Here is an 18,997-nt window from a genome sequence, read left to right on the forward strand (position 1 = left end):
TATTCCCTCCGACATTTCTTCTTTCCTGTCACTGTTTTAATGATGGCGACCACGGCAGCCATTATGGACTTCGAATCAATCCCAAACCAAGAAACAATGACACCATGTTAAAAATGGCCGCTATATTGAAAATCTTATCAGGCTAGAAATACTGACCAAGCCAAAAATAACAACCTTTTTGTCGGCAATATTTCTTCAACCCAACACCAGGTTTCAGCTATGCAGCTTCCGCTAAACTGGAGATCGAAAAAAATTAAAGTGTGTTTTCAAAATGCGGCTGCAGTAAATTCTGATCAGGCCAAAAGTAACACATGGAATTATCGGTATTCCTCCCGTCAATGTCTCCATCAAATTCAAAATTGAACTCAACAATGGTTCCAACAGACAGGAGAAAAGGCTTCAATGACTTTGTCTCGACTTTCGAACTGACACTGAGAAACGGTAACACTTGGTCAAAGTTATCTCAGGATCTTCCGTTTAATTCCATGGCTGGAACTTGTGATGAGGTGTGTAGAAACTTTATACACTGTACATGACAACACGATAGCTTTAGTTCATCGTTTCCGTTTACCGTTTAATGCTGGGTAGACGTTACTAACGCGTATTAGCTACAATGCAATAATTGAGAGGTGAAAACTGACCAAAAAATTCTACCTCTTTTGACAGTTGTTAGAAACTCTTCTAGTCTACCACTTGTGTCCGCGTAGGGATTCCAAACATAGCTCCCGAATTCAAGATTGATTGATTGATTGATTTGATTGATTGATTGATCGATTGATTGGTTGATTGATTGGTTGATTTGATTGGTTGATTGATTGATTTGATTGATTGATTGATTGATTGATTGATTGATTGATTGATTGATTGATTGATTGATTGATTTATTGTTATTCGATGAGTCTCCCTATGTTGTACAGTGAAGAAGGAGACTCCGACTCCAATTGACCCTACCTACTTAACAAACCATTCGGCAAGAGTATTGTGTTCATAGAAACGGCGACAAGACGGATAACACTGTCAAAGAATGAACAATTGCTTTTAGTTCACGCCACATTGTGACCGACCCCCAATGCACAGGTAAAGTCAACGGTAACGGGACTTAAAAATTAGTAACAGTCCCTGTGAATATTGACTGTACCATGGTTTACCAAAGAGGGGTGTCATTTTTTACAGTATGTCAATCTACCTCTCTAAAACGTATGATCACGTTCTAAACTGAACATTATATGTTCATAACAAATATTTACTTGCATATAATGTAGACTGTTATTCATTGTTATGTCACAGTGATATTCCTTGTTATCTTAACTAGGGACGCGTATATTTCCTGTCCTTGTTGAATCTTATTAAAATCTGTGACAATATGAATTCACTTATGTTCGCACAGCTAATATATCCACATTGAATTTTAAAATGCTTTCAGAAGCGTCACAAATACCTTGTCGTTTGTTCGTATAGGAAGCGTTCGATCGTATGTGGCACAAAGGACTGAATGTAAAATTGATGAATTATGGAATAAATGGGAAACTTCTGAATTTGCTAAAAAAAAGTTGTCAGTAACCAGAAAAAAAAGTTTTTTGTAGAAAATTATATGTAGTTCGTCTTCCGTCAGAACTGCTGATGCTGGCGATCCGAAGGGGTCAGTATTGGGTTGTTTTTTTTTATTCCATATATAAACGACATAGCTGATGACCTTGGAAGTTTTTTTCCAAATTAAGATGATACGTCTTTATTAAGTTCTGATCGATCGCCTCCGGAAATTGAAACTAAAATAAAGAACGAATGAGGAAAAATTAAATGGAAAAATGGCTGGTGGAATTCATTCCTCTGAAAGCGGAGTCCTTACAGATTTCAAATTATGAACATGTTATAGACATAACATATAATAATGTAGATGTAGAATTTTTTGATTATCATAACACCTAGGAGTAACTTTAGATGCAAATGGTCCACTGATACCAGTCATATTGACAGCATATGTAAAAATGTATCAAAAAAGGTAAGCATTCTCCGTAAGCTCAAATATGTTTTAAATAAACAAACTCAGATTAAAATTTACAAGTCATGTATTTTGCCATTATTTGAATACTGTTGCGAGGTTCGGGACGGGTGTTCTCTTGATGATATAGACCAAGAGAACCAACTGGACCAATTGGAAAAACTTCATTTAGAAATTGCAAGAACAATTTACTGGATTACCTTCTGTTGCTAACAGTCGATCATGTTATTCTGGAAGTTGATTAGAATCGCTTGCAAATCGTCGTTCTCGTAGAAAACTTCAACTATATTATAAACTTGCAAATCAGCTAACACCTTGATTCTTACTTGCTCTGCTGGCTCCCTTAGAATATGAAAAATTCCATTGTAATCTACATGACGCTAACAAATACTCTTTACTACATTTCCAACTTCAGCTAACCAAAATTTCGTTTTTCCCATCTACTATTCAACTTTGGAACCAACTACATGTATATCTAGAGATTCGGCAAAGTATTTCATATTCAGTGTTTACAAAACTCACATAAATAGAACACAAGTACCTAACTATTATTCTGTTGGAAATATAGTATGATATTTTGCAAGCCAGATCAAGAGATAAATGTAGCACTTTAAATAACGACCTTTTTCAATCTCATCTAATTGACTATCGTCACTGTCTATGTGGCCAACCTATTGCGGATGCACACCATTTCTTCTTCACCTCTAACATTCATGTAGAACTGAGAATAGAATTGTAAATAATTTCATACCGCTAGACCTGCAACTATTACTACATGGAGGCAGTGATTTATCCGTAGAACATAATGTTATAATGTGCCAAAACATTCAGAAATACATTCTTGACTCGAATAGATTTTAATGTCCTATCTCTCTCCCTTTCATCAGAGTGTTGTTGATTATTTATTTTCTTATATTCACACAAATAAAACAATTCTTTCTCTCTTCCCCGCTCTCTCCCTCTCTCTCACAGATGAAAAAATGTATTCATGCAATCATGCCATCTTGTTTATACAGAATTGTAAAATTTCTGTTGGGTAAATGTTTCATATAAGTTTGAAAAATTGTGCCCAATCCTTTGGTATACAAATGAAATAAGTTTAAATAAAAAATTTAGACATAACAAAATAATCTCCACTCCATACCTCTATTTACAACTATTGAAGACAACATCTGTCACTCTGTCACAAATACTGCATATTTATTCACATTGCTTCCGGCTTTTGTAACTGTAGATTGAAATACACATCCTTCTGCTCGTTATAAGTATAGATTTTTATAATTACGTGTTATGATAATATATCTTATAATACATTATATATAAAGATAATTTTTATAGTTCTTCATTTGTAAAGAAAGGGGCGGTGGGTGCACTTTCGTTAATTCGACTGAATTTTTAATTGGTTGTCGGTTTGTGTTGTATGAATTAAGGGTACGTCATAATGTCTAAATACCAATTGGATAATAAAATCTGTAATATTTACATTAGCTAGATTCCTGAACAGATTAATTTGGTAGCATCCTGTTTGTTTTTACACTCGCATACAGTACTTCGTTTGTCGACTCAAAATATAATAATTTCATAATTGAAATTGGAAAAAAAATCCTTTCTACATGTGTGTAACCATAGAAGTAAGTGTCAACAGAATATACGCCAGAATTAGCTAAACAGATTTACATCGAAATTTATTCTTTTTTTTTTAAAGAAAAAACAACAACAAAAAAAAAGCGAAGGAAGCTTCCTGGTATATTTCTATAGGACTACTTTGACAGCGTTGAATTTGTGACGTCACATCAGAGACGTGGGCTACCCATATCGAGGCAGTCGTCGATGAGCCAAAGGTTTGCATTTCAGATAGATCACATTAGCTTGGAAACGGAAGTAACTATGATGTACGCAATTTCTGGACCTCTTATTGTGTGATATGAAGTATTGTATAGCAAAACACTCAGGGCTCACTCTAAAGATGTTTTTTATGATGAATTAACTGTCATATGAATATTTATATCTTATAAAACTTTTTATTGTGAAATATTGAATATTTATATCTTATAAAACTTTTCATTATGAAATATCTCATGTATTGTGTATGCATTATAATATATCGTACATTAATATAAGATGCTTTTTTGCGGCAATATTTATTCTTTTTAACTTGCATTTGTAACATTTAAGGTAAGATCGGGACGGACTTGCAGTTAACAACATAGGTTTCAAAAAGCTTTGTTTATTCATAAACGAGCAACCTTATTCAAATCGATCCCTACTGTTTGTTCCATAGCGTTCCGCTCACATGTAACTGGAATGAATTCCTGGTTCCGTCGCTTATCAGTGTTTTAGTATTTTCTCCACACAGTACTGATCAGCGTCACTAAAACTTTTCGAGATGAACAATGGTACAAAGCGTTTTAACGACGATGTATTATTGGAAAAAGTGATGTCGGCAGCGGGAGTTTTGCACTGGTATCGATGATAATTTGAAGACGACAGTTTTGGTGTTGACGTAAATTGGCTGGAAATATAAACTATCAAAATGAATCTATTTGATCACGTGAAGCAGCTGCACGATTCAGAATTATACCAAGACTTATCCCAACTGGTAAGGCAAACGATCATCATACTGCTGTGTTTTCAATATTCAGCTGATTTTCAAAACAAATAATAGACGAATATAGTTATTTGTAGGCTACTCACATGCGTGATCGAGTGACCCAGTGAAAAAGATATTTAGAAATGTCGGTTCACCCGTGATTTATAAAACATTGTCGTTTTCTTATGAGCTTTCGTCCAATGTGACCATTATCCTCACCAGCAATTCAAATGTGCAATGTGCCAATGGTATTGGTTTCTGTACTGTACTGTACAGTATCGTAATTTTGTCTAAAATATCAATTCAGGTATACTTGAATATTTCATTATGTAATGTGTAATTTTGTACTTAGATATACAGGTAGCTATTAAAATGATAAAGAGGAGAATCAATGCTATATATAGACCTTTTAGATCAATTGTCCCTGTCATTAAAGCTGATATTTAGATAAAACTTCCACTGATGTTTCATATAAACTTAATTTCATTTATACACACACACATATATATATACACATTACAATAGTAAAACAGTTACACATGAATCAGATTTGGAAAACAAGTTATTAACTTATACAAATCTGTCTTCATTACTTAAAGGCACATTGATTGAACAGGGACAGTATCATACTGCAAAGTGAAACAAAGATTCATGTACGTTTATTGATGTTAATCATTGTATTACTGTTGAATCTGTAATGCAACATTTGTGCTGTGAAGGCAACACAGAGGTCCAAATAATACTTTGATTTTTGCGTCTTGGTTGGACAGCTGCTTATGCTTGCAGTTTCATTCAGTTTATTGAGAAGATGCTGGTGAGAAATATAATAGGGACAGAAATTCAGTTCAAAAATTTATTAACATGTAAGTTTTGTAAAATCATATCAAAACACAAGAAGCCACACAAGGTCACACTGGATGCACTGGCACAGTTTCAGCAAAGTTCGGAACCAAAAAATATTAGTCAACACTGTGGATGATTTTGACCCAATTATGCCTGGCGTTACTTGATAAATTGTATTACAGGCAAGTGTTGTGATTACACTTTGTGACAACAGTACAGATGTAGAACTGCTTACCCTTCAACAACGCTACCAATGCATGGTCTACTACGGCAATGCCTTGTACAATATGTCCCAGTACCTCAAAGCAGAGGTAAGCTAATTCTTTTGTGTTAGCTGTTGTAATACATAAACCTATATGTGCCTTATTCCTGAAACGTCAGTAGTTATTTTTATTTATTTGAACTAAGCACCTGAACAATACTTATATTTACTATGTGTCAATCTTCAATATTAATGTTTAGAGTTGTCTCCCTAGACGCCTGTGGTAAACTTCTTGTCAGAATAATGTTAACAAGTTACAGTCAAGGCAACATTCCATACAATGTACATCTGTATTTGTTATCAATTTATCTCCTTTTGGATACTAACAATTCTTAATATAATTTGAATCAAGATTATGATTAATTTCCAATATACTATAATGACTAATGGAAAAAGACAATGTAGGATTAGAAATAGGTTAGCGGATTAATCAAACCAACAAAAAAGCACCAGAAAGATTTTAAGTTTGAGGAAGGAACAAGCTTGAAGATTTAAATTTGGTTATAACTATTTAATTAAATTTGATTATTTATTGTTTTGATTTTTCAACATGTTCACTAAAAACAGTATTTCATTAAACTGTAATTTTTCCAGGACACATACAAGAAAGCTATAATTCTAAGGAAAGGTCTTAACAAGTCTAAGGTGAAAGGTGGCCCACCTTGTCACATGGTAAGCACATAAAAAGTCTGGGAAATGTATCATAGTTTCCCATTTACCTTTAAACAGATTCATTTATTAAAAGAAATTTAATTTAAAAAAAAAGCCATTGAATAAAAAAAATCTTCAAACAGTACACTACATAATATTTCTTTTATAAATGGATGTATTATGACTTAATGTTTGGAATGCAATACATCTAATTAAGTAAGTGATTTTCTTGCTTTATCTTAATGAATAACTTCTCAGATACATCTACAATTTCTTAGGTTTACTATATATAAACAGGGGTATACATGTACACCATTTCATTAATATCAAAATTATCAGTTCTCTATAGTATAACAATAACTAATTAAGTTGTGGTCAAAATGACAACACCTAAAGAGGGGAGATAATCTTTGCAGGAGTTGACGTCTGAGGTGGAAGTGAAGTATAAGATGTATCAGTGTCTGCTCCAACAGAAGCAGTACAAAGAAGCAATGTCTGTGGTAAGTATATGATTTAAGCATAACTGAAATATTTATAATAAAACAACACAAATTTCGAATTGTAAAATGTTTGAATATTTGAGTTTTTCAGTTCAATATCTGCTTTGAAGTTGAGGCTATGAATATTGTAATGTCGTCCATGCACATGAAATTCTTTTTCCTGACAATCATATCATTATTCATTAACCAAATTACTAAATTATCATAGATTAGGCTTTTGAATGGAAAATTGTTCATAATTACAACAAACATCATAGATATCGTAATAATAATTATTTGTGACTGAATACAACAATGACTAATATTTATTGTGTCCATTTCTTTTCCTCATTAAGCTGGAGGGTATAAGCTCACGTCAAAGGAACCCAAAGATTCACCTGGCTCTAGCCAAATTGTACTTGAGGGCAGGGATGGATCGGTCAGCGATAACGAGCTACAAGGAGGTCATTAGGTCAGAATCTGAAGATTAATGCAGTCAATTACCTAGGTCTTCAAGATTTAATTTAGAAACTTTTAAAAAATAGTGCCCATATCATTTTACGCCGCCGGAGGCAGTCGTATATTGGCATCATCTCCGTCCTTACGTCTATACGTCCATTTCTTGTGAACGCAACTCCTCCTAAACTAATCATCAGATTTTCATGAAGCTTGCTCAATGTCATTACTACAATGGGTAGATGTGCATGAAGGGGCGATTTTTCGGTTCTTTGATTTTTGTAAGATTTATGCCATTTCCAACTTTGTATATGAGCTTGCTCTTAGTGGAGCTTTGTGAATGCAACTCCTCCTAAACTAATGATCAGATTTTCATAAAACTTGCTCAATGTCACTAATACAATGGTTTGATGTGCATGAAGGGTCAATTTTACGGTTCATTGATTTTTGTAAGATTTATGATACAGACATGTTAAAAGCGAACAATCTTGATCTTTATATTTTGTGGCGGCGTATATTGTGTCCACGGCACTCTTGTTTTTCATATGTAATCAGTAGACCCTATCTTAATTTGGCTGATGGCCTCTGCTTTGCAGGATCATTCCCATATGGGTTGAACTCATACAGTGAATAAATTGATATTGAAAAATCTGAGAAAGGCTCCTCTAGATATATTCTAGATATATCATGGAAAAAGTTTCACTGACAAATATTGTTGGATATAATAATATTTATATTTTGTTTTTACAGGGTTTGTCCGCTAGCTTTGGAAGCTCTGAATGGTTTACTTGGTTTAGGGGTAAAAGGGTCAGACGTGGCCACTCTTGTAATCAACGGTCTTCCTCATGGTACACCCAATGATTGGTGAGCATTGTCCTGTCTCCTGTTAGGATACAAATCCAGACAGGAGTTACGGTACTTTGTATAGACAGTGTATATTTACCATAATTCTGCAAATTATTACGTCGTGAAAATCTGTGTACTTATTGATGGGGCAAGATTGTAAACAGCATGTCTAGTTGATTGGTAGTGGTATCACTTTTATTATATAAGTCCTATGATTTGAAATTTTACACATCCTAAAGACAGCATACCTAGTTAACCAAAACAAGTCAACCATTATTTTGAATTTTGCTGATATCAACCAATGTTGTCCTGTCATCTCTACCTTTGTCTTTACTTTAGTCATCCTGAATCCATTAACCTGTCACCTTTTCTAATTTTGGAAACAGCATTGTAACAAAATGATTTCACTGTGACTGCATTCTAAAAATAAAATAAAAATATGTATCCCGCACAGGCTCTCAATGTGGATTAAGGGACAAGCACACTTGTCATCAAGGGAGTTCAGCAGTGCTGTCGCTACATTCCAACTGATGGACACTAAAGCATACCTCAAAGACAATGTTCTCTTGGTTAACAGTCTGGCTGAAGCCCTTTTTTACGATGGACGCTACTCTGGTGCACTGCAAGCTTTCCAAAGGGTCAGTCTATCATGGTTCAGAATGAAATCTGTTTTGTGACGATTTGAAGAATGACAATATTCAATGGACAAATCGGAATAAAAGATGTTAAAATTGACAGTGTAATAGATTGTTTACAGACGCTGAAGAAAAATAATTTCATTTAAATTCATTAAGAATTATCTGGGTCCATGTCGCTTAGTTTTTATAACTAAAGCATATCTGCTTTATCTAACTGTTGAAAGCCATACATCGTTGTAATTTATTTATAAATCAAGTTTCAACAGCTTGTTGTCGGTTTCTAAATAGATAGATGAATGCTGTTTGAGGACTTGCGTGTGATGAAATGTGTTGTTTCTGCTGTACAGTTTTCATATTGATTTTTTATAAGAACATTTATGAATTGTGATATGCTGTGTGGCTTCACAGATCTTTTATATCTCTAAAACACTTGAATTTTATGATGACTCACTGACAACTCATTAAAAAATTGTCTGTGTTTCTGATACAGGTGCATGCTCTAGATCCACTACAAGTTAAGAACATGGACCTTTATTCATACCTGCTTTCCAAAGAAGAAAAAGTGAAAGATTTACAAAGGTGCGTTTGTGTGATATGGTGATGCCCTAATCAGTGTTCAGATAGTCAGAAGATTTCTTGATGCCTGATTGCTTTTCAAACATCATTTTTCATTCAAAAGGAAACAAACTTTAAATTGCCAAGATTGAAATCATTAGTGATGGTTATTCCCTGCGAGATATGTTTGCTGGGAATATTAAAATTGGCTCTGTTTGTCGGTCCAAAGAGATTCATTGGCATACAAATTGAAAATTGTTCGAAGTATCTCTACAAAATTTGAAGACTTGTCTCTGTGGAAAACATAGTCTCTCTTTAACATGGAAACATCATCTCAATAACAAAATTTACTATTTGCAAGTTTTATCCAGGCTAAGACTTGAAAACTGTTCAGCTGACCTTTATACATGGTAAATACTAACTTACTCTAAGACAGATATATACATATATCTGTTTGGATGTTCCTACTAACAGCAGGATGTGAGGGATAATGCAAAACTGTGCGACTTCCCTGTTTCTTTAAAGTATTAAACAGCAGTCAAATTTTAACATCTCATCAATAATGGGCGACAGAAAATAAGGTTCTAAAAATTTCCAAATGTTTGGAAAAAGCTTTGAAGTTTGAAATGCAAATCTAACAAAGCTACTTGAAGTGTTCTATAAACAGCAAAGGGAATCAGTACAGCTATGATCTATTACAGGCTTTCCCAGAGACTGATGAAGATCACAGAATATGCTCCAGAATCCTGGATTTCAATGGGATATTTCTCCATGGTAACTCACAAGGAATCCCGCACCAGGACAGTCTACTTTGCTCAAAAGGTACAGTCACTGATTATCACCTGTTTCTGCTATTTTACAATGTGTATGAAATGGTAATACTAAATTTTCTTCAATGATATTTCACAGATGTTCAGTTGAACATATTCATCGTTAACACATGCTGTGTTTTGATGTATTTAGAGTAATTGTGTTTGAGGTTTCTAGGTCAAAATTAACAATATTTGTTAATGTACAATGGATTTTGATATATTAAACTCATCTCTAAGGCACTACTTGATATGATTTAATGCTATGTTATGATAACTAAAAGTAATATTTTTCAGGCCAACAATTTAGATTCTTTTAACATAGAGGCATATCTACTGAAGGGATCAGCACTACTGGAACTGAAGAAAAGTCAGGACGCCTCCCTTCACTTCCAGGAGGCCCTGAGACTAGCACCACACAGATACGAAGCTTATCTAGGTACAACTGTTTTAGTGTAACTGTTAACGTCTACATTCTTCAAATTTGTATGTAACTTCCTTGCTTAACCCTTTCGGCACCAAATATCTCTCAGCGCCAAATATTTCTCACAATGTACAGCTCAGCACCAAGTATTATAAAAATATATAATAAAGATATAAAAATTGTCGACCAAAGTCGCCTACAGCGGCCTGGCAGATGTCGACTTTAGTCGCCTATGGTGGCCTGTCTGCATGTCGACTTTAGTCGCCTACGGCGCCGAAAGGGTTAAAAATTCCAATTTTAGAGTCACCAAATCACCTGATTTTATCAGGTCAACCTGATAGTAGTGTAACGACAGGATGGATTATCAATGTATTGCAATAGATTTGTCCTTAACTGTAGAAGGTGATAGCATATTTTTAAGTCAAAAACTATCATGATAATTGGTTCAACTACCAACTGTTAATGATAGAAATTTTAAGTCAACAAAAATACTACCTTTAAGCAAGACTTTTCATTAAATTATTGCCGAATGTCTACAAAGCATTTGTTTATTCTTGAAACATCTTTGGTACCTTGATCAGGATTTTAAATGTTACACTGGTGAGAGTTTATATCTTTAAGAAATGTCATATTGATATTATTTCCAAAAAATTATCTAGATAAATCTACAGAATGTATGTTTAAAGGAGATAGTGACTTCTTTCACTCTGGGTCCATGTTTTAGAACTATCCTTGAAATGACCCAATCAATCAACAATACCAATGAAGATAGCAGCATTTTTAAAATGGTTCCCAATGAAATGGCAAAAGTAGTGGTATTGAAAGCATTTTGGTTCATTAAAATTAATGACAAAGTGTCTCAAAACTAATCATATTTAAATCATTGCTTGTGAAAACACAAGGCACCTTCATTTAGTAAATATTTTCCTACCTTTATTAGACCCAGTACTTCAATATATATTTATTTTGACATGACTCTGATTACGATGTCTGAAGTTTGTCAAAATTTCTGTTAAAACCATATTATTATGTCAATGTTGAATCAATTATTAACCTTTAACAACATCAAAACATTGAAATAAAGAGTAAATTGATACAGAATGGATTTTGAAGTTAATACTTGTATGAAAATAAGCTGTATACAAGTTTCACCACAGAGATCACAGAATAGCATGTTTATGTATGAAATGAATAAAAATGTAACTAAGTATACAAAATATCACAGTGCAACATACTTGATTGAATAAAAATGTAAATATTTCAGCTTTTACATTTGCTAAATTGAGCGTTCTGATAGATACATTTAAACTATTAGTAATTTTGCTTTATGTCTGGGTAAGTAAAAATTAGTTTAAAGGTAAAAAACCTACTGTGATTGTATCACACTAGTCACTGTACTATCGCAATAAATTTGCAGTAGTAATTTTACTATCGCAATACTATCATGATAGCTTTTTTTGCCTCAATAGTCACTTCTACAACCTCATACATGTCATATCATGATCTGCGTAAGTTTTGAAGGTTGAGATGACTGGGCAACATCTGTTTGGAAGATATCAGCAAAATTTGTTAGTTTTCATGTCAACCTGAAGATGGTTTCCCTAAAGTGCAGAAACATGTCCAACCATTTCTACCTTCAATTAAGATAACTTTTTTTGAACTGTACTCTGTATTCCAAAGGACACCATCTTTGGAGGACTACCAAAACATATTTACTCATTGTTTTCTTAATTTTTTATTGATATTGGAAATCAAAAATAAATTTTTGGAATAATGTGGTAAAAAAAATGTTCAAACTTAACACAGAATATCTACTAATTATAATACATACAGATGTGATAATTATATAAAAGAATTGATTGTAAGGTCTTTTCCTTGAAGATCTTTTAACACATTCTGTCGCCTTTGATTCTGAAAGGCTCTAGCCAGTTGTTCACTGCAGGATGGAGTTTCATATATACCTGTTTTGAAATAGAATAAGATAACCATGATGTTGAACAGGAAAATTAGTGCAGTCTACAGTTTTGTAGATGAAAGAGAATCAAATGAATTGTACTATAAAAGTTCCTATAATGAACAGTAGTAGATTTGAGAGCGATGTTTTCATGGCTCCAAGACAAATGACCCGTGTGAAGTGTACTATCACAGAAGTACAATATTGTAAGGAATCAACAACCTACCTTTTTGGCTGTACCATGTTCCTTTGTACACTGAAAGTGGTAAACAGATTATAGAAAAAATTACATAAATGATAATATTGCACTGTAGTGGATTTGGTTATGTTTTGTCACACTCTAATCTCCTACATGTTGTGTTATAAGAACTTTTATTCTGTTGATATTATCAGTCTGAAGAAAATGTAATGAAATAAATGGTAAATTATCTTATGTTTTTCAGGTCTGATCAATTGTTACATGGCTAGTCATCGTACAAGGGAAGCTCTCTCCTGGGCTGGAAAGGCGATCAAAATTCTGGGCAATAATGCCAGGACTCTCACTGTAAGTAGTGTGGATCTCAGTACAGTTATAGTCTGTATATAATTTTATAACATTTTAGAATCATACTTTACTGTTATGATTAATTATCTCACACTCTTTACTGTATTCCTAGTAGCTGGGAAAAAAGGTTTTCAGATTTCAACGTACATAGAGGCAAGAAATATGTGGAACTTTCTTTTCAAAAGAGTAGAAATGTATATGTCAAAATGTGAATTTTCTGTACACTTTTAGAAGAATTTTATCTATAAATTTTGCACCTTACTAAAAACCAAACAGTAGAAAATATTTAAATTCCTTTTCAAAGCGTTTTAAATTTGTTTAACAAAACCATGCTATCAAATACAGTAAGTTTTTGTTAACTATTCACAAGGAAACTGATGGATCTATGCATAGCCATTATTGACCAGCCTTCCTACCTATGTATGCTTCTGTTTACGATATGCTTTTAATACATTTGAACGATAACAGATTCAGTTTCTTTTGATCCAGTGTGAGATTATTTTCATCCTCTTTTCACTTCATGAAAGTTTTTGTCAATTATGTTATCACAGTATTGATGGATATAAATAACTCTATTTATAACATATCGTCATTTCAGCTGTATGCTTCAGTACTATCTAAAGAGCCGACAATGACAGCAAAGGTAAGTTCCTTATAGCTGTATATTTACATGTCAGTACAACTGTATAATGTAATCGAAGAAAAAAATATTGGCAAGGACTATGAATTTATAAGTCTCTCTTGATGACATAACTGTAGCCATGGAAACACTGATGCTTCACCATCAAAATGGCTGTTCCTTTTGAAGAATCATGCTCTCGTTAAATCATATTGTTAAATCTGTGAAATTTATATGTTAATACACGAAACTGACTGCCTTGCTGTAATATTTATGATTGATTGGCATGACAAACCTTTACAGACAAAGACTCATCAGTTTTAACATGATACACTAGTATGCAGTCTATGAATATTTTTAGTCTTGTGATTTAAGTTTAACTCAAAATGTGTGACCGTTAGAGTTCCAAAATTACTGTTACAATGTACATGATATTGGTCCTCACAAGCCTTTGTTACTTGTTTTAACATGTTCAGTGTTTTACTTTTTCCGCAGGCTAAACCTTACCTAGAAAAGGCAATGAAGATGGACCCAAACTTCCTTGAACCTGTATATATCATGGCAGACATTCTTACACGTGAACACCAGTATGATAAAGGCATAGAATTGTAAGTGTGAGACAATAAAGGATTGGTAGGAGTGGGAAAGGAGCCGAATGGTGATATACAAGGGCCTTCAATAACTAAAAATAGAAATAGCTGTAATATGCTTAGTTAGTGTATGGCTAGTGCTGTAACTAGGCCAAAGCGTCATCTTCAAAATTATGGTTTAAAATCAGGTCAGATTGTATAGACAACCCCCCTCTCCCCTCCTCCTCCCCTTCCCTGTAACCCCACTCTCCATCGCTTCATGCTTTTCAGAGTGGATCCTGAGTCCTAAACACTGTAAATACAGGACAAGAGTGGATCCTGAGTCCTAAACACTGTAAATACAGGACATGGGTAGATCCTGAGTTCTAAAAAATGTAAATACAGGACAAGGAAGGATACTGAGTCCTAAACACTGTAAATACAAGACAAGGGTGGATTCTGAGTCCTAAACACTGTAAAAACAGGACAAGGGTGGATCCTGAGTTCTAAACACTGTAAAAACAGGACAAGGGTGGATACTGAGTCCTAAACACTGTAAAAACAGGACAAGGGTGGATCCTGAGTCCTAAACACTGTAAATACAGGACAAGGGTAGATACTGAGTTCTAAACACTGTAACTACAAGACAAGGGTGGATCCTGAGTCCTAGACACTGCAAATACAGGACAAGGGTAGATACTGAGTTCTAGACACTGTAAATACAAGACAAGGGTGGATCCTGAGTTCTAGACACTGTAAATACAAGACAAGGGTGGATACTGAGGACTAGACACTTTAAATACAAGACAAGGGTGGATCCTGAGTTCTAGACACTGTAAATACAAGACAAGGGTGGATACTGAGTTCTAGACACTGTAAATACAAGACAAGGGTGGATACTGAGAATTAGACACTAAATACAAGACAAGGGTAGTTACTGAGTTCTAGACACTAAATACAAGACAAGGGTAGATCCTGAGATCTAGACACTGTAAATACAAGACAAGGGTGGATGCTGAGTTCTAGACACTGTAAATAAAAGACAAGGGTGGATACTGAGAATTAGACACTAAATACAAGACAATGGCAGATACTGAGTTCTAGACACTGTTAATACAAGACAAGTGTAAATCCTGACTTCTAGACACTGTATATAAAAGACAAGGGTTTATTCTGAGTTCTATAAATGTTCAGTCTAATACATTGGTGGTTAAATAGTTCTTGGTAAATATAAGTAAATATAAAGCTGTAGGGAGTCGGGACTGTAGAAGTAATATCGTGATTGATCCTTGTGATTTCTGTGATGATTCTACATAATTTAGCTCACTACTGCTGGCAGGCATGAAAGGACTAGCATAGCTAGCTGATAGATAAAAAAAGAGGGAAAGAAAGCGTATTAATGCAGTTTTCAACAAACTATGAGGTTGGAGTGAGATAGATGTATTCAGTCATTATGTGTTATTATAGGGGATATGGAAGAATTTAGACTCAGATAGTTGGCCTTTGTTTGGAAGCAAATTAAGAAATTCCTTGCCCTATATACATACATAATGGCACACTCTTCAAAAAAAGTAAAAATACACAGGCAAAATTATTGTTTTTCATCTTTCAGACTGAGGAAACAGCTGCAAACCCAGAGTACATGTCGACTTCATAGGACATTGGGTGACTTTCTGGGCCTCACTAATGAACACTTGGAGGCTATTGACCAGTACAGCATAGCACTCAGGTTAATTAATTATTATATATAATAGATTATATTACATTAACCATTAGCAATTTACTTACCGTGAGACGGCCCCAACATTAAAATCCCTAGCAACTGATAAACTACATGAAAATTAAGTTGTATATGATTGATTTAAAATACATAAAAATTTTCACCGAAGTTGATTATTTCCTACCTTTAATATTTTTGTTTACTTTAACTGCAGTTAAAACATATTTTTAATTCTACTTTCCTTGTTTGGTGTGTTGATAAATATGAAAATGATTTAAAGGAGAAAAAATCAAATCAAGACTGCTATCGAACCACTCTATCTAAAAGAGTCTTTACAAATCTGCTCTAATGATATATATTTCTGAAGTACATATGCGAGAGATGGTATTGAGAAAAGGTGGCTTCAAGTTCAATGATTATTTTCATATGTATAATTTGTATTACCTGAAACTGATTAACATTAATTTGTTTCACTGACAGTCTGGACCCCACCAACAGTCGAGCGCGTGAGGGGATGGAGAGAGTGGAGAAACAAAGTGACATGGGACTGATGGGCCTCAGTTTAGAAAATTCTTACGATGTTGATGATATAGAAGGAAGCGATAATGATGTAAGTAGAATCAGTAGTGAAGCAACAAGGTCTGTTCCCTATCGTAAGGCTGCGAGATTTAGGTGAAACAGACAGTTTTAAACTGAGCTCTGTCCTTTATGGGAACTTAACGTTTGGTAAGTGATTCCCTACTGTGCTCAAGGTAAGGTTACTGAATAATAATGGAGATGTTGTAATGTGTATCTATTGAGTTATCTCCCTTTTTCATCAGGAATTATTCAAACCTGATACAATTTGACTTTTTGTCAAGTGTATGAAAATTTGAAAACTACCAGATATTTGTTGTCATTTTAGTAAAATAGAGTTGAAATAATATAAGGTTTTATGATTTTTTGTCACTAAGACAAGTTTTTATGTTGCAGGGAGATTTTGATAACAGTAACAGTGACGTGGAAAGTACCTGGTCGGAGACAGAATATACCTAACCCTCGTTTGATGTATAATGTGTATTGAAGTATACGATGACAAAAAATTTATTAATTGTCTACAGGGACATGACTGAGTATTCTAGGTCTGATACAGATCACATTAGATACTCTGCTAATTTACAGGAGGACAATATGACACTAAGATAACCATGATCCGTATTGAGTTCAAACCAGTCTCAATACAGGACTCTTAGACGAGTGCTATGTTATATAAAGATCCCAATCCAATTTTTGTGTTCGGTGATCAACATGATGATGAACAAATCTATCATTATGTCACTTCAACTACTTTGAAAAACTTGGTAGATATAATCTAGTGTCTGCATATTGTTTGTTAATTATGTTACGTCATTTGCTTTAGTTCGATCTTGATAAGGTGTGTTTCTCACCGAGTTAATATAACTGCATTGTGTAAACTCAAGTGTTAAATTCAATGCTAAATTTCTTCCCAGGGGAATTAACTCAGAAATCTTATAAAGTTATGCATCATCTTCCTTATAGTTCAGTAAATTTTTCAAAAATCAATGCGAGTTAGAAATAACACTCTTTTGGTGTGTACCGGAGACATTGTTATCTTTTCAATAAGTTAGGGATGATTGTTCCTAATATAATGTTTGGAACTGAATCTACACAGAGATACATTACCTGATTGTTTTGTACTATGTAATTGATTTTCTATTAAAGTTTCATGCTTTCTGGATCAAATTTTGAAATACACACAAACATGTCTTTTTGATAGCTCTCTTCGTTGTTTTGATGATTTTGAACACAATATTCTATAACTTGATGTCAGCTGAGAACTTTATTCCAAACCCATAGCAATCAGGTTTTGTTTGGTATTTTTTCACAGAGAGCTCTGCATGATTTTTTTTTTTTTTTTTTTTCCTTTTTTTTTTTTACAAAATGTCAGTCCTGGAGACAAATGGAATAGACTTTATCAAGTTCATTGGTAAATGACTTCTCTCTGGTCAAATGCCAGGGACCATCGGTATGAACTATGATACTGCTAGATCCTATCTTGTGTTATACATGGTATACATTGAATATTAATGTGCATGTTACATGTTTCTTTTTGTACAATATCTCATTTATTTAATAAAATTGTTGATATAAATCCTGCATAGTAATTTTTGATTGTATAATATTTCAGACTGTTCCAAATACAGAAATAGGCTGAGTTTCAAAGTCACAGGGGTCATCTATGTTAAAATGTTCAAATGACTTTTTGTGGTTTGCTTTTTCTACAAGCAATATTTCTATGTAGGCTGTAGTGTAGTTGAGCAATTTCTTTTAGGCATGTCACCCTCATTTTGTCTGCTTGGAAAAGTATTTAATTAAGTTGGTATTCAGATAAGAAAAATGTCTTTTAAATGTTGATATCACAGCAACCAAATGTAATGATTTACTTACACTAAATGAAATTTACATGTCATTTTTTATTTACATATATTATACTTGCTATTTTCCATCTACCATTCCAATATTGTAACATGTTTCAAGAAAATGTTTTCCATGCCTTAAGTACAGAAAGTTTTTTCATAACATATTTCTATCAAATGAAATGCAAAGGAAATCCAATTCTAACCACAAGCAATTTACTTAGTGTGAGGGGACCCCGACATCAGAATCTGTAGCTACTGATAAACTATCGTAAGTGTTCCAGGATCTGTAACTACTGATAGACTATGGTTAGTGTGAGAGAATCTGTAGCTCCTGATAAACTATGGTTAGTGTGGGAGGATCAGTAGCTACTGATAAACTATGGTTAGTGTGAGAGAATCTGTAGCTGGTGATAAACTAAGGTTAGTGTGAGAGGATCAGTAGCTACTGATAAACTATGGTTAGTGTGAGAGAATCTGTAGCTGGTGATAAACTGCTGATAAACTATGGTTAGTGTGAGAGAATGTGTAGCTGGTGATAAACTATGGTTAGTGTTAGAGAATCTGTAGCTACTGATAAATTATGGTTAGTGTTAGAGAATCTGTAGCAACTGGTAAACTG

The 18,997-nt window shown here is 33.8% G+C and overlaps 1 protein-coding gene across 1 annotated transcript; it reads left to right on the plus strand.

Moving 5' to 3' along the window:
• The first annotated feature begins 4,469 nt into the window (after window positions 1-4,469).
• LOC132554307 (anaphase-promoting complex subunit 7-like) lies at window positions 4,470-18,110 on the plus strand. Its single transcript, XM_060218613.1, has 16 exons — window positions 4,470-4,598; window positions 5,615-5,743; window positions 6,289-6,366; window positions 6,762-6,845; window positions 7,181-7,296; window positions 8,031-8,144; window positions 8,581-8,764; window positions 9,255-9,343; window positions 10,021-10,141; window positions 10,426-10,567; window positions 12,950-13,050; window positions 13,649-13,693; window positions 14,165-14,277; window positions 15,851-15,967; window positions 16,439-16,568; window positions 16,931-18,110. The coding sequence occupies exons 1-16, from the start codon at window positions 4,533-4,535 to the stop codon at window positions 16,991-16,993; spliced, it is 1,692 nt and encodes a 563-aa protein (XP_060074596.1). The 5' UTR covers window positions 4,470-4,532; the 3' UTR covers window positions 16,994-18,110.
• The last annotated feature ends 887 nt before the right edge of the window (window positions 18,111-18,997 follow it).

Source organism: Ylistrum balloti, unplaced genomic scaffold (genome assembly GCF_031769215.1).
Source record: "Ylistrum balloti isolate Yb309-2 unplaced genomic scaffold, AGI_CSIRO_Ybal_v1 Utg370392, whole genome shotgun sequence".
In the NCBI taxonomy this organism is placed as follows: domain Eukaryota; kingdom Metazoa; phylum Mollusca; class Bivalvia; order Pectinida; family Pectinidae; genus Ylistrum; species Ylistrum balloti.